The sequence below is a fragment of the Cynocephalus volans genome, chromosome 18 (assembly GCF_027409185.1).
Source record: "Cynocephalus volans isolate mCynVol1 chromosome 18, mCynVol1.pri, whole genome shotgun sequence".
Lineage (NCBI taxonomy): Eukaryota > Metazoa > Chordata > Mammalia > Dermoptera > Cynocephalidae > Cynocephalus > Cynocephalus volans.
The window spans coordinates 14201815-14218031 of record NC_084477.1 but is presented as its reverse complement, the minus strand read 5'-3'; the positions used below and the strand labels follow the sequence as shown (position 1 = coordinate 14218031).

At 39.5% G+C, this 16217-nt stretch overlaps 1 protein-coding gene across 3 annotated transcripts in view; it reads right to left on the bottom strand.

The window, feature by feature from the left end:
* Positions 1–16022, bottom strand: part of ARID4B (AT-rich interaction domain 4B) — a 126115-nt gene extending 110093 nt beyond the window's left edge. For 2 of the 3 annotated variants that reach the window (XM_063082675.1, XM_063082677.1), the window contains exons 1-2: positions 15792–16022; positions 15007–15061 (exon numbers count right to left, since the gene is read on the bottom strand). In XM_063082675.1, coding sequence (XP_062938745.1) covers positions 15007–15012 — 6 coding nt within the window. In that variant the 5' untranslated portion in view covers positions 15013–15061; positions 15792–16022. The other variant, XM_063082676.1, reaches the window with a different exon arrangement.
* Between the last annotated feature and the right edge of the window lie 195 nt (positions 16023–16217).

Here is a 16217-nt window from a genome sequence, read left to right as displayed (position 1 = left end):
AAAATAAATAAATAAATAAATAAATCACAAGTAATCATTTTAAATAAATAAATAAATAAAATAAAATAAAATAAAAGTTGAAATGCTAAGCAATCACACATGTGTATGTCTCAATTTTTAAAGCATCTTTTTCCTTCAGTGTCTGATTCCAGCTCTTGCTAAGACCATTTCAAAATTCCTTCCTCTTGGGCTGGCCCGTGGCTCACTCGGGAGAATGTGGTGCTGATAACCCCAAGGCCATGGGTTCGGATCCCATATAGGGATGGCCGGTTAGCTCAATGGGTGAGCATGGTGCTGACAACACTAAGTCAAGGGTTAAGATCCCCTTACCGGTCATCTTTTAAATAAATAAATTAAATAAATAAATAAATAAATAAATAAATAAATAAATAAATAAATAAATAAATAATAAATAAATAAATAAATAAATAATAAATAATAAATAATAAATAAATAAATAAATAAATAAATAAATAAATAAATAATAATAATAAATAAATAAATAAATAATAAATAAATAAATAAATAAATAAATAAATAAATAACAAAAACAAAATTCCTTCCTCTTGATACACACAACACACACATACACACACTCTCACAACTCACACAGAATGATACTTCTAAATCATCTGTGGACTAAGGAAGCTTGATATTTAAATAAAGATATATATGTTAAATAAGGCAGAACAGCATTAGCATTAGTAAGAGCTCTGATTTGGAGTAGTTCAGGTTTAAATCCTACCTCTGCCACTTACTAAGTGACATGACCTTGGTAAAAAAATTACATAATCTCTCTCAGCCTTGATATTTTCATCTGTAAAATAGGAATATCCGTATGTACCTCTCAGGATTTTTTTGAAGATTAAGTTTTAAAAGGTAAAAAAAGATTGACACATATTAAGCACAAATAAGTAACAGCAAAATTATCATATGATAATAAAAAAAAATGATGGCATAAAGAATATGATGAGGACACAGGTTGTATGATGGGGACAGAGGGAGTGGGAGATAGGCAGTACAGGGATCCAACCCTGGACCTTGGTGTTGTCAGCACCATGCTCTAAGAGCTAATAGCCCAGCCGGATAAATTTTTTTTTTTTTTTTTTTTTTTTTTGTCGTTTTTTTCGTGACCGGCACTCAGCCAGTGAGTGCACTGGTCAGTCCTATATAGGATCCGAACCCGCGGCGGGAGCGTTGCCGCGCTCCCAGCGCAGCACTCTACCAAGTGCGCCACGGGCTCGGCCCAAAATATTTTAACACTATTTCAGAAAAAGACAAAATTGATGAGTTAGTTTGACACTGAGATAAATGGCATGTTACTACAGCAATAAAAGACAAACTCAGAAATTACATGCTTACTAAAAAATAGGATTGGGCTAATTATCAAAGTACATGAGGATTAACCATTATTTATTATCACAACAAATGCACATCAAAGCATCTATCTTAACACTCCAAGAGTGAACATATTCAGACTCTATATGATCCCTTAAATAAAATCTTTTTACAATACTGTAGTTGTAAATTATTCAAACCTCTCCCCCACCAACTACCACCATCCATGCTCAAAGATCACAGCTGAAATTCTTTTCAACTAGGAGGAAAAAAGGTTGCACATCTAAAATAGAGAAAAATAATTATAATGGGGGGGTGGAATAATAAAGTCCAAACAAGCCAATAGAAAATGTTTCGAACGGACAAACTAAACTTTTAATTTAAGGGCAGTCATCCAGGTTGTAATACTTTTTTAAAGCTAGAGAACCTTCTGTGTTGTCCCTTGGCAGAACAGTTGGGGTCTAAATCCACAAGGCCAAATGACCTTTGAAAGTCTCTTTGGGCTATATTGGCCACACTATTTCAACTCAAAATTACTTGTAGCAATATAACCTGAGAATACATTTTTCTCCTACTGTAAAATATTAACTCTTTAAAACCTTGTACTTTTTACTATACTAATTTTCAAGTTAGCAAAGATTCTCCCAGAAGAACTAAGTCCACTGTAATTCATCATAAAATATTTTTATATAATTTCTTCTAATTTTTAAGAGAACACAGTAAATTTACATAAGAATGTTTAATATCAAGATAGAAGTAAATTCTAGCTTTAAAACTGTTTTCTTTCAATAAAAACCATAGTCAAAAGGTTTTTTTGTTTGTTTGTTTTGACCAGTAAGGGGATGGCAATCCTCGGCATGGTGTGGTCTGTACCACATTCAGCCAGTGAGCACACCAGCCATCCCTATACAGGATCCGAACCCGTGGCCTTGGTGCTGGTAGCACCGCACTCTCCCAAGTGAGCCACAGGGCCGGCCCGGCAAAAGGTTTTTAATCTACACTAACCCATTTAATAAAGCTGTTAACAGGTCACTAAATGACAACAACTTTATTACTCACTTATAAGCAGTAGAAAGGAAGCATGGTTCAGTTTACTAACAAAACAACAGGCTCTGTTCTCAGTTTAAGATGTGCCTGTGGGCAAATCACTCAATATCTTTGCATCTGTTTCTTCAACCATAAAAAAAGAAAAATGCTACTGACCTGCCTCAAAGGGATGTTATAAGAAATAACCAATGATTATGAAACTTTAAAAACATAATGTGGCATTTAAAATATTATATAACTGTGGTGTTAAAGAATCCCTTACAAGCCACATATTCTGACCTTGAGTGTCTGCTGGGATCACTGCCTACTATGGTCTGTCCCAAAATTAACCCATCTAATGAATGCTACTTAGGGATCCCAAGGAACAGCATAAGCTTCTTTAGAACTGGCCACACTGCACAGGGACGCTCCCTCATTAATCCTCACGACTTACCTTTTAGTAGCAATCTCATGTAACTATATTTCATTAATAGTTAGCAGCTGTAATAATAATGTATAGGGCCATGAGAGGCTTTGTACATGTTACTGGTACTAGGACTATTTGCCACCTAGTAGTACCACACATTCAAATAAATCGACAATACTTACTGAATACCTACTGAATGCTAAACACTGCTATATTCAAGGCCTAAACCTATCTGACAAAACTTAAAGTGGAGCCCTTTATAAATCATTTGGTAGTAGAGAAAATAACATGTTGAATGCAAATAAAATCTTGCTAGATATGAAAAAGAATGGCACAGATTTGTATGTATTGACACAAAAAAGTTATGAACAATACGTATAGTATGAGCCCATTTTTACAAAACCAAACATAACAAAATAAATACTCATATGTAAGTTTATATATGCAAAGAAAAAAGTATAGAAGAATACACTCCAAACTGTTGAATCAAGTTACCAACAGGGGGGCCAGCTGGTTAGTTCAGTTGGTTAGAACAGGGCCTTATAACACCAAAGTCAGAGGGTTCAGATCCCTGTAGTGGCCAGCCACCAAAAAAAAAAAAAAGTTACCAACAGGAAGTGAGACTGGGGAAAGTAAGACTTACTGTTCATGGCATACTATTCTGTAATTTTTAATATTTACAGCAAGCTTTTATTGCTTTATAAAGCTTCTTTAATTTTAAAGAAGTTTAAAATTAAACTTCTTTTTTATTGCTTTATAAAAACTTCTTTAATTTTACTAGGAATAAAACTAGTTTAGAAAAATGTATCTCCAAGTTGGGGCAAAACAAAAATAGGTGACTTACAAAGTGTCAAAAGACCTCTGGTTTGCCATTTTTAAAAAATCACTGAGCAACTTTCAACAAGAATATTCAGATAATAAATAGAAATGCATCCTTTGATGAGGTCCCTCAGGAAGATAAAACTGAAAATGTGAAAAGCTGTATTTTTTTAAAGCTCCCACATGGGCATAAGCCAAGCTTAAACTTTGCTCCCTTAAACTGTGACAGCAATAGTGGCTCCTGTCTTCACGCCTATTGAGCTTTCCTTTGACTCCTCTAGAGTAGAAACTCTAGGGGGCTTGTCAGGGCCCCAGCACTCATTTACCCCACCCCCATATGCTTGCCATGCTAGACCAGGCTCAGGTGACTAACTGCCACATCAGAACAGCGATCTGATCAAGAGACAAAAAAAGTTTTTGCTCTACCTAAGCAAGGCTAGAGGTGGATGCTTACTCAGAAAATAACTACCTCCCCTTATCCAATAACAACCCTCTAGCCCTGGAAGTAAAATTTACTTTTCCCTTAAAAGAATCCATCTATCTGGGCAAGAGGGCAGCAAATCAGGATTGAGGACAAGTATCCACTAACAGTATCTTATGCATCAGTAAGAACTGGGAAAACAAAGGTTAGAAATGAGAGCAAAGATTTCTTAAAATAAAAAAATCTCTTTTTAAGGATTTCAAAAAGACAAAAATAACAAGTTTTAACCTTAATCACAAAATTGCAACCTCTTCCCCAAACCTTCAAATGAACTTTAAAGTTAAAAAAGACTATAGTCACTATATCATCCTGAAAGCCTATTTAAATTCACAAGAGGGCTAGCTGGTTCCGGTTAGCTCAATTGGTTAGAGCAACACCAGGGTCAATCAAGGGTTTGATCCCTGTAGGGGCCAGCCGCCGAAACTTTTTTTTAAATTTTTTAAAATATATTCACAAGAATTTGTACATTCTTTCTACAGAACTAATAATAATAGCTATGATTTACTGAGAGCTTACTATGTCATAAACCTTGTTAATACATTTAGTCACCCCCAACAGTCCCATGAGGTACTAAGTACTACAACCATTCCTCATTTGAAATGAGGATGCTAGCCTCCTTAGAAAGTTGAAGAAAACTGCCCACAACTTGGTAAGCAGGAGTTGCAACTTGATCCCAAGCAGTCTTGATTATAAAGTGACAGGCTTCAAGGGGCCAGCCCGTGGCTCACTCGGGAGAGTGTGGTACTGATAACACCAAGGCCTTGGGTTCAGATCCCTATATAGGGATGGCTGGTTAGCTCACGCTGCTGACAACACCAAGTCAAGGGTTAAGATCCCCTTACCGGTCATTTTTTTTTTTTTTTTTTTTAAGTGACAGGATTCTACCAGAATAATATAGCTACCATGTAATTACTGCTCAGAATTATGCCAAGCACAGTGTAAAAGGATTTTAAATGTTATTTCCTTCAGTACTTACACAACCTTATAAGGTAGCTACTATTATCCCCATTTTGCAAAAACATGAAACTGATGTTTACTTTCATTTCAAAAACAAATAACTTTACCCAAACCTCAGCAGCCAAGTAAAGGACAGAGAGAGAGGCAGAACTGGAAAGAAGACTGCTCTCTTTCTATGCCATGTGCTCTTAATCACTAAGCTATACTGTTTATTGAGCACTTTAACTAAACAAAGATGGTTTTATAGACATATTCAAGTATAATTTTTACTATCAGTATAAAGTGAATCCTTTCTTTAAATGCCATTTGCTCAGTAGATAGTTTATAATCTCCACTTCTGCTATTAAACTGGTATCGATGACTACGCTCTCATAAGCAATTATGCCCTGCAATCAAAAATTATCCAATTAGCATATAGCAGTAACAGAACCTTTACACAGGATTTCAGATATCCTAGAGTTGTCACATTGCCAAAAATGTATTATAAACTAGGAGAAAATGGCTTAAATAAGAAAAGCCCATATAAGGTATCTGTCTCACTAAGATATACTATAATCTGACACATTTTAATAGCATAAAGCTATATGAAGAAATATTCTAATTGATGACAGCTAAATTTGAAAGCTAAAAGTGATATATACTGTTTTCTGTATGATTTTCTTCTTTATAAATCAATAATAATGGCCCAGACAATTAGCCCCTCTACCACCTTACTATCAACACTGACATTAAGCTGGAAAGACACTGACACCAGGCAAAATAATTTTATGCTTATCTCTGTGTCCTAAAGCTAAGTCCATCTGGTTATTCAGTTATAATCCTTGCCTCAGATAACCCCATTAGGACAAATAACTGCAAAAAGTAAGAGCAAACATACAAGGGTACTTCAAAAAGTTCATGGAAAGATTCATAGTAACTTCCACTTCTATTTTTCTTTGAACTTTTTGAAGTATTCTCAATATTATAATAAACAGTCTCATAAATAATACCCAATTTGTTAAAACTATACTTTCAGATTTCCAGAGGAAACTTTTTAAATTATTGTATAAAATATTTCCATGAATCAAAGACTTATTATTATAATTGAAAAAAATCCAGATTCTTCTTAAAAATTCAAAAAAGTAAACATTTTAAGAAATATATGCATTTCATATAAATGCTAATGTTCCCAAAACAATAAAAACTTTTTTCTGATTGTGCAGTGATCTAAACAAAAGAAAATTAGAAAATAAAATGCAGTCACCAGTTGATTACCTGTTTCTTTAATGGTAAGAGTAGAAGGATGTACGAAAAACTATTTCTATTAAATAGATTAGCAGCAGATCAGCTGAACATGATACTGCAAGCAAAGCTGTATTTCTTAACCTTCATATTGTGAGTCAAGAATCTAATGAAATCTATGGTTCCTCTCAGGAGAGTGTATGGCCATATGAAATTTTGCACATAACTCTGGGGAAGGGAGAGATTTATAGGAACCCTGAAGCCCGTACTTGGACTTTCCGAGTAAAGAATGATTAAGTATTAATTAAGGAATACTGGAAACTATGCTCGGGAAAGGCAAGTGTTGTTTTAAAAACTTTTTGCCTTTCTTCTGTCTCTTGCTTCTATTAACCAGCCTAAAATATGACCATTAGTATAGTAAGATGAACATGAAGTTTATTTCTCTATTTAAACTGACCTGAGTAGACATGCTTTTTATTTTCTAGTGAACTCTTTATATACTTCCATAAACTCATTTTTTCTTCCCCAAATCTGAATGCTGTCTCCAATTTTAGTATGAAAATCAGGATTCTTTTTTTTTTTTTTTTTTTTTTTTTTTGGTGACAGGTAAGGGGATCGCAACCCTTGGCTTGGTGTCGCCCGCACCGCGCTCAGCCAGTGAGCGCACCGGCCATCCCTATATAGGATCCCCTGCGGTCCCGGCGCTCCCAGCGCCGCACTCTCCCGAGTGAGCCACGGGTTCGGCCCGAAAATCAGTTTCTAAACACACACTATTTTCCATAGAAATTTGAATGTCAGGATTACCTGCACTCTTAAGAGAACAGAAACGCAATAAACTTTATAACAAAAGTTCTCTTTTAAAATTAGGTTAAACATACTGATTTGTAGTTTAACAGGTAACAAATACACTGTCTTATTTTGGTGTAAATTAAGCAAACAAAAATATTTCAATCATCTTGGGAGCAAAGCTAGTTACAGCTTTTGTTCCATGTCCATTGGGTTTAAAGGAGGCCAAACTGAAAAGGCAATATTTCTTTAATTAAATTACAAGCTAAAAGTGATGCTTTGCGCTTAGGTAATCAATAAAAATTTTAATTCTACTTGCATTATATGCCTTGCCAAAATTCACACCTTCCACAATCGGTACTCATTTAAATATCAAAAGATTTACCGTGACTACAGTTTCTACTGCCTACTATGGGTACCATCTTACACAGAATACTAGTGCATATTTCTCATGAACGTAGAAACGTCCTAAAGACTCATTGCTTTTGTTCTGTGACACCAAAAGGAAGGCACATGAGTCCCGCTTTTAAACAGTATATCAAGAATGAAAGTTTGCAACTCTTTTAAATCTGTTTGTCATTAAAAAGTGGATATAGCATACCTGAATTTTGTTAAGAGCCACATTTCACAGAGCAATATACCAGTCAGCATTTTTCACAAGTATAAAATATAAATAATTATTTTTCAAAATATTAAGTAGCCCAGGCCAGCCCGTGGCTCACTGGGGAGAGTGTGGTGCTGATAATACCAAGGACATGGGTTTGGATCCTATATACGGATGGCCGGTTAGCTCACTTGGGAGAGCGTGGTGCTGACAACACCAAGTCAAGGGTTAAGATCCCCTTACCGGTCATCTTTTTTAAAATAAATAAATAAATAAATATAAATAAAAATATAAAAATTAAGCAGTCCTAACATTAACCTAAATTCCAGTTTTCCAGTTATTCAACCAAAATATTTTGGTGTCTCCTGACTCTTTCTCCTCCCTCTATATTCAATCTGACAAGAACCCCTGATGGCTCTGCCTTCAAAAGACAACTAGAATCTGACCACTCCTTACCTCCCCCACTGTGGTCACCAGCATTTCACCTTCATCCTTTATTAAAATAGCTTCCTATGGCTTCTATCCTCAATGCACGTACAGCCTGTTTTTAACCCAGCAGTCAGTGACCCTTTAAAAACAATGAAAATTTGCCACTCTGTAATGAGATTGCACCAAAGCCTATTCAAAACCTGCAATGGCTCCCTATTTCTATCACAGTGAAAGCCAAAGTCGTTACAAAGCCTCCAAGATGTGTTTGATCTGCTCCGCCCCAAACCGCACCCCCTTTACCTGTCTGTCCCATCCACGCCCACTGTTTTCCTTCCTTCTTCCTCTCCAGCCACCCCACCCTGGCCTTTGTGCTGTTCACTCCTGCCAGCCAGCCACATGGCTTACTAGCTCCCCTCTTCCATCAACTATTTGCTCAAATGTCTTCTCAAATAAAGCCTACTCTGACCACCTTACCTAATACTGCAACCTGTCTCAGTCCACATTCTTCTCTTATTTCCATACTACTGACCACCTAACAAACTATCAATTATGTTTATTCTTATTTGTCTGCCCCTCCACCTTAAAATGTAAAGATCCAAAGAGCCAAAAATTTCTACCTGCTTTGTTCACTGATATATCCTAAATGGCTAGAACACCGATTAGCACATAATAAGCATTCAATAAATGTTGAATTTTTAAAATGTCCAACTCCCTGGTGGCCACCTGACACAACACAAAACACCTGAGTTAAACACTCAGCCGGCAACAGGTTATCTCACAGGTAATTTTACTATCCTAAAAACTGGAAGATCTACTCCTACCACCCAAGAGAATTAAAAATATATGTTTAAAAATATATGTTCACACAAAAACTTGTAAATGAATGTTCAAAGCAGCATTATTCATAATAGGCAAAAAAGTGGAAATAACCCACACGTCTGCCAAATAACAAATGGATTAACAACATATGTGGAATACACATAAAATGGAATTATTATTCAGCAACAAAAAAGAAATACAGATACATGCTACGAAATGGATGAACCCTGAGAACATTATACAAAGTGAAAGAAGTCAGAAACAAAAGGCCACATATGATATGATTCCACTGATAAGAAATGTCCAGAATAGGCAAATCCTTACAGATTAGTGATTGCCAGTGGAGGGACAGAAGGAGGGGAGAACTGGGAGTGATTGTTAATGGTAAAAGGTTTATTTGGGGGAAAATTAAAAAGTTCTGGAGTTAGATAGTAGTGATTAATGCACAATCTTGTAAAAATACTAAAAAGTAATGAATTTACACTACACTTCTTTTTTTTTTGGTGGCTACCCCGTTATACTACACTTAAGAAGGGCGAATTTTATGGTATGTGAACTATCAGCTTTTTTTTTTTTTTAAACATTTATTTCTAATTTCTCTTTTATTTTTTATGTATTTATTTTCTTATGTGAGCGGTAAGGGGGTAACCCTTTGGCTTGGTGTCGCCCGCACCGCGCTCAGCCAGTGAACGCACCGGCCATCCCTATATAGGATCCGAACCCGCGGCAGGAGCGCTGCCAGCGCTGCACTCTCCCGAGTGAGCCATGGGGTCGGCCCTCAGCTCTTTTTTTTAAAGTCAAAAACAACCAAAATCAACTGAAAGGACTGTTCAGCACAATGTTCATTGCTAAGCATTTGGAATGCCTTCTTGGTTGTATTCAGTTTCAAGAGTCCAATCGAACAACTAATCACAGCAAAAAAGATCTTCTAAAAGGGAGATGTTGGGGGTGGGGGTGCTACTCACTTGTAAGCAGCAGCAAGCAAAACTTTTCCCTCACATCCAATCCATTCAGATCTGATCATCTCTACCTTCAAATATACCTCAGTACTACCACTTCTCCTACTTGGTCCAACACCATCTGTCCCCAGACCTAGCTTGACAATCTTGTGACTGGCCTGCCGGCTCTCACTCCTGCTTCTCTGCAGTCTATCCTCTATGAAGCAGGTACTGTTGTTGTTCTCTTCTGAAAACGCTTACCAGATCACTTCACTCTCTTGTCCAAGACCCTTTGAAGACTTCCTAACACACTCAGATTCTACTCTAAGTCCTTACCATGGCCTACAAGGCCCTGGCCCTCGCGACCTTCTCTAGCCTCATCTCCTACCACTCCAGCCCTAAAATGGCCTTCTTCCTGTTTCTTAAACATGCCAAACTCTAACATACCAAATACATTTCACCCCAGGGCCTTTGCACTTGTTTTTTCGGACTGGAATGCCCTTCCCCCAAAAAACTCAATGGCTCACCGTATCACTTGTTTCTCATGACACTTAAATGTCATTTCCTCAAACAGGGCCTCCACTACCACCTAATCTAAAGCAACACCTTCTGTTACTCTAGCCTCTTATTCTGATTCTGCTTTATTTCTCTTCACAGCATTTACCACTACATTTTTTTTTCTTAGTATCTAAGAGAAAGTAAACTCCATGATGGTAAGAACTTTTAATTTGTTCACTGCTGCATCTTCAACACTCACAACAACCATGTCTGTTACAAGACAGGTACACAATCTATTCAATGACTCAAATTACTGGCTGAGGTGACCAAAGCACATTCTTCAGTGAAATTTGTATTAATCCAGAGTATTTTTTTAACATAAGAATTAGCAATTCGGACAAAAAACAAGTCAGTATTTTACAAAATCACCTGTTTACCAAAAAGACCACAAATTCACCAAAAAAATACTTGCCATATTACGGATCTTAAATCCCTTCGAATATTACAGTTAAACATTAACTACAAGGTTAACACTGGATTAACCAAGCCACTGACTTCATCCTACCTGCTCTCTTAATCTTACCTCCTAATTAGTAGATCCCCTTGTATTTGGACCTCCTACACATCCCCTTAAATAATCAAAACTCTATTAACCTTTACTCCAATGACAACGTGTTTGAAATGACAGTAACATCCACCTAATTCTCTATGCCAAAAACCTCCACCTTCCTCCTACCCCCCAGGATGAGCTACTAGGTCCTGATTTCCTAAATACCTCAGGTCTATCCCCTCTGCTCCAACTCCCACTGCATTAGTTCAGGCCCTTATTCACTTCTCACTTGAACTTCTCACCCAGAATCTTCCATTTAGACCTCCCTTTTGATGTATTCACTATAATACCACTGAAGTGATCTCTCTACAATGCAATCCAACATCTTTAACCCTTCTAAAAAACCATCAGTAGTTCCACGTAAATTTCAAGAAAATTTTCAACTCCCTCACTCTGCTTCATCTCCCATTGCCCTTTTACTCGCACCCCAAACATGTCATGTTTTGAAAGTTAATTCAGCCACAGCAAACTACTTACAGTTTCCAGATATATCACCTTGTTTTGTTTTTTATTTTCTAGTATGTTCCCTCTCTGTTTGAAACACTCTTTTGTCCCCTTCTTTGCCTAGCAAAAACTTTAACACTATGCTTAAATGTTAACTCCACCAGAAAACTTTCCGTGGCTCTCTGATTTAGATGTCCTCTTCTGCCATAGCACTTGTCACAATTACCGTACAATGGAAAATTCAACATGCTGCAAGTTTTACTTATTTTTCTGTGTCTTCTACTAAATTGTGAGCTCCTTGAGAGTAAGACAGTTTCTTTGCCTCCACTCAACACTGCATGACACATGGAAGGGATTGTTGTTAATTAAGTGATTTCTGAAAGAGATGAGGCAGAAGGAAGTGAGTAAAGAAAAGGAAGAAAGGATGAAAAGAAGGGAAGGAAAGGAAGAGGGGAGGAAAGGAAGGGAGGGAGGAACAGAAAGAGATGGAAAGAGGGAGAAAAATAGACAACGTGCACACATGCACAGGGCATTAAAAAAGGGAATTTGTAGTCAATCAATTATTTTTATGTGGTCTAAACCAATGATAATTGAAGAGAAAATGGAACATCTGAAAAACCCAATCTATCCAGATTCTAGATCACTGATCCCCTAATGATTCTGATATACCTAGACCATCTGGCCCATTTCATTAGAAAATTTACTACAAAGTAATGAGAGATATTAATAACATGCAAAATACAGAAGCAGAAAAAAGTTTTCATTAGGAAAAAGTAGGAAATGAATCTGACATAATTAAATCTTAGAATTATCTATAAACTTAAATTATCTAAAACTAAATAATCCACCATTTTCTGATAATGTGCTATCATGGATGTGTAAAGGTCTATCAAAACTATGAAAAAAAGCCAACATAACGTCAACATCATCATCTACATTAAAGCACAAACTGCTTTTGTGTTACAAGTCATATTCCTCAAAAACACACTGCAAAAATATTACAAGATAGAATATACCAATCAGTAAAGTGGCTTTGTTTATTAAAATAAATTCTTGAAGGTAGTACTACAGGAAAATTGCTGCTAAAACATAACACTTAAAACAGAATATGTACATTTTTTGTTATTTTGGGACTTTAAAGCAACAACCAAAATATTACTACTCTTCCAATTACCTCAATACATTGTCACAATAAAATTTTAAAAATTTTTGTCACTATTAGGACAATTCAAACTTAAAAGCTTGTTTCAGATAAGTACAAATACATTACATAAGGTTCAGTAAATGGCATAAATCCTTCTGCAGCTCAATTGTCACTGTAATATAGAAACTTGGAACATGAGGAAAAGAAGATTTAAACCCAATATAATCAGCACTAAATACATTTTGAATAGTTAGAGCTCAGGGTTGTAGTGCCGAGGTCAAGGTGTCAGATCCCCATACCAGCCAGGCACCATGAAAAAAAAAAAAAAAAATACATTTTGAATCGCATTTTCCACTAAAGCAAAATACAGATCATGGGCAGCTTCTCACCTTCTACTACATAAGAAATTAAGTTCTAAGAAATAAGCTAACTTTTAAGTACTAGTAATTACTAGTAGGCTCCCTAACAGAAGACTTTCTACACTCAAAACAGGAAGTTCCTGTGTAAAGCTAGAAATGTATTTTAATAACTTTTCCTTTTTAACATCACTAGCACCTCTTTTAAAAAGCCATAAGAATGGAAATGCTGAGCATTTAAAATCAGTAGTTCTAAAATGATACCCCCAAATTTGCATTTGCTTAACACTTACCATGAAACTTTTAAGGCTAAAGTTTCCAACATACTTTCATTTTTTTTTTAAACAAACAAGTTTTAAAAAAAAAAAGGAAACGAAAGAAAAGGAAATTTATATATAAAAGACCTTCAACTTACTACATTTCTTTCAACCAAACATTTACAGAGTACCTAAGATGTGCCAGTGGAAACTGTGACAGATTATATTTACTACAAACTGAACCTTATATTCATGCAGCTTCTGAACTTATTATACATTACTCAACCCAACACTTCTCTTAAGAAATTCTCATCTAACACCAAGGCAGACTTACAATTTTTCTAATAAATTCACTTTCTACTGCTGTACAAAGGGCACAGGAGCTGCAGCTAGTATTTATAACTAACAAAAGGATTCATTTCTAAAACATCACTGAATGTTTCCATTTACATGAAAGTGACACAGCAACGGAGCAGATATAAACAGTTTCAGACAGTTTATGGCACCCCAAACTTAAAAAGAAAAAAGCTTTAAAAAATTGGACTAAACATAATTACTCTGTATAACAGCTAAATTCTTAATTAGCCTCAGCTTTTACTTTCTTCCATAAACAAAAAAATTACAAATTTTTTTTTTTTTTTTTTTTTTTTAAAGATGACCGGTAAGGGGATCTTAACCCTTGACTTGGTGTTGTGAGCACCACGCTCAGCCAGTGAGCGAACCGGCCATCCGTATATGGGCTCCGAACCCGGGGCCTTGGTGTTCTCAGCACCACACTCTCCCGAGTGAGCCACGGGCCGGCCCAAAACTTACAAATTTTAATTTGGATGCTGTACTGTAAAAGCTAATCTTGATTCCGGAGAGAAGTGAAAAATATTTTCAAAACACAGTTCAAAGGAACTGTGAAAAGTAGATGACATTAACATTCTAACATGCTCTCTGTCGTATTTCTTTACTTGTGAACATACTCCACCCTTCTCAAGCACTTCTGAATTAGTAATGGATGAAAAAATATCTGCTAGTGTCCAAGTTCCACCAGTTGAATCCAGACACTTCAGATATCTAAAGCTTTTCACTCTAGAGTGTGTTAAAAAAATAAGACAGCATTCGTCTACATATTCTCCGAAGTGAAAAACCTGTACTTTTATTGCTACAATTTCATCCACCAAATAAGCAAGTACTATTTTGTAGACACTACCCTCCAGTTAACACGTTTACGTTTAAGAGGAACCTGGCCTTCAGTTTCCCCGCACATCACAATGCAACACAGCATCTGACAATTTGCAGAGCAAATAGATCAATAAAGGAAAATAAACCACATAACCCTATACCCCCGGAAATACAAGTCACAGCAGCTACCTCCGAATTGTGTAAAAATCACCGGAATTCTCTTCCAATCAAGATTATTTTTGTGGCTCATCAGGTAGGTTTTCTGCTTAAAAATTCGCAGTCCTGTTCGCACAATAAATGAGATTTTCTTTCATCACTGTTAACCGATAGAACCACAAAACGGTTCAGTTTCCAGAGTCGGATTACTTGACCTGCTTTTTGTTTTACCTTTTAAAACACTTTAATTCATGCACTTACTCCTATCCTTCGCCGCACAAACGAGGCGTTTTACCCGGGAGAACCGTCTCCCCCAGGACATCCTATGACTAGCTCCGGGTCCAAGGCAAAGCCCGTGCATGTGCACCCGGTTGACCCCCCGCCCCGTCCCCCGGGAAGGGCTCAGGCCCGGAGCCACCAAACACACCTTCCTCCGCACCACTCGGAAGCCCCGCGCAGCGACCTCGGCCGCAGCCCCTGACTTCCTGAACCCCGGGACCCCACAGATTTAGGACGGTCCCCTTACCTTCATGACGATGCAGGGACCGCGATCCCCTCGGAAACCCGAGATTCACCTGCACCTGAAGGAGAAACAAAAGACACCGGGTCAACACACCGGGGGCCCCGTCGGCACCGGCGGGGGCGTGGGGGGAGGAGCCCGGGCCCCCCGAGCCTCCGCTCCCGACCCCCTTCCCGCGCGACCCCGCCGACCCCCGCCACCTCCCCAGCCCGGCGGCTTCCCTTCCCCGCCGTCGGGACCCGACGGAGTTTCCCGTCTCCGGCGATGACGCCATTTCTGTCACAGAAGAAACTCAAGACCAGCCCGGGGTCCCGCGCGGGCCTCGGCGCCCCCCGGGCCGGCGCAGCGCGGGGCCGAGCCGGGGGGCCACGGCCGGGGAGCGGGACCGGTGTCCCCCGCCGCCGCCGCCGTCGCGAGAGGGCCGCGGGCCCCCGTCCCCCACCCGCTGGGCCCCGCCGCCGCCGCCGCTGAGTGCGCGGCGGGCGGGTGGCCGGCCGGGGGCGGCGAGGACGAGGCCGCCGCGGGGACTGGGGGCGCCACGGCCGCGACCCAAGCCTGCCCCTCAGCCGGGCCCCGCGACGCCCGAAAGGACCCCCTCAGGAGCCGGGCAGAGTCCCGGGAAATGACCCCACCTGCCTCAGAGGCGACACCCGGCCCCGGCACGTCCAGGGCCCCCCGCTCCTCGTCCCCCCCAAAGCCAGCAGGCCCGGGGAGAGGTGGGCACCGAAGGCGGCGGGTCCGGCGGCGGCCGAGGCTCCGGCTCCTCCTCCTCCCGCGGCGGCGACTGGTACCTTTGTTTGGCGGCCGCTCGGGCTCCTCGCTGGGGGGAGGGGGGACGACGAAAAATCCCTCCCGGACTGGAGGTCCGGGCCCCCGGTCGCGCTGCCCTCCTGAGGATGGCGGCCACGGACCCTCTGCGGCTCCCTGCGGGCACAGGTCCAGGCGGGGGCCGTGGCGGCGGCGGGCTCAGGCTCGAGAGTCTCCCTCCGCTCCGGCGCCCAAGCTCCTCACTCCGGACTCGACTGACGGGCAAACATCGCTTCGCCCCCCCTCCGAGAGCGCCCCCCCCCCCCCCGCTCTCTCCCCTCCCCTAGATATTTGTCCCGACCTCTTTCCCGGATGGCCCCTTAGACGGCCTCGGATTGGCTGCGGTTCTTCGGTACCCGCCTATGCCCTGTGCCTATTGGTCCGCGGGATACAAACAACGACGCCATTTT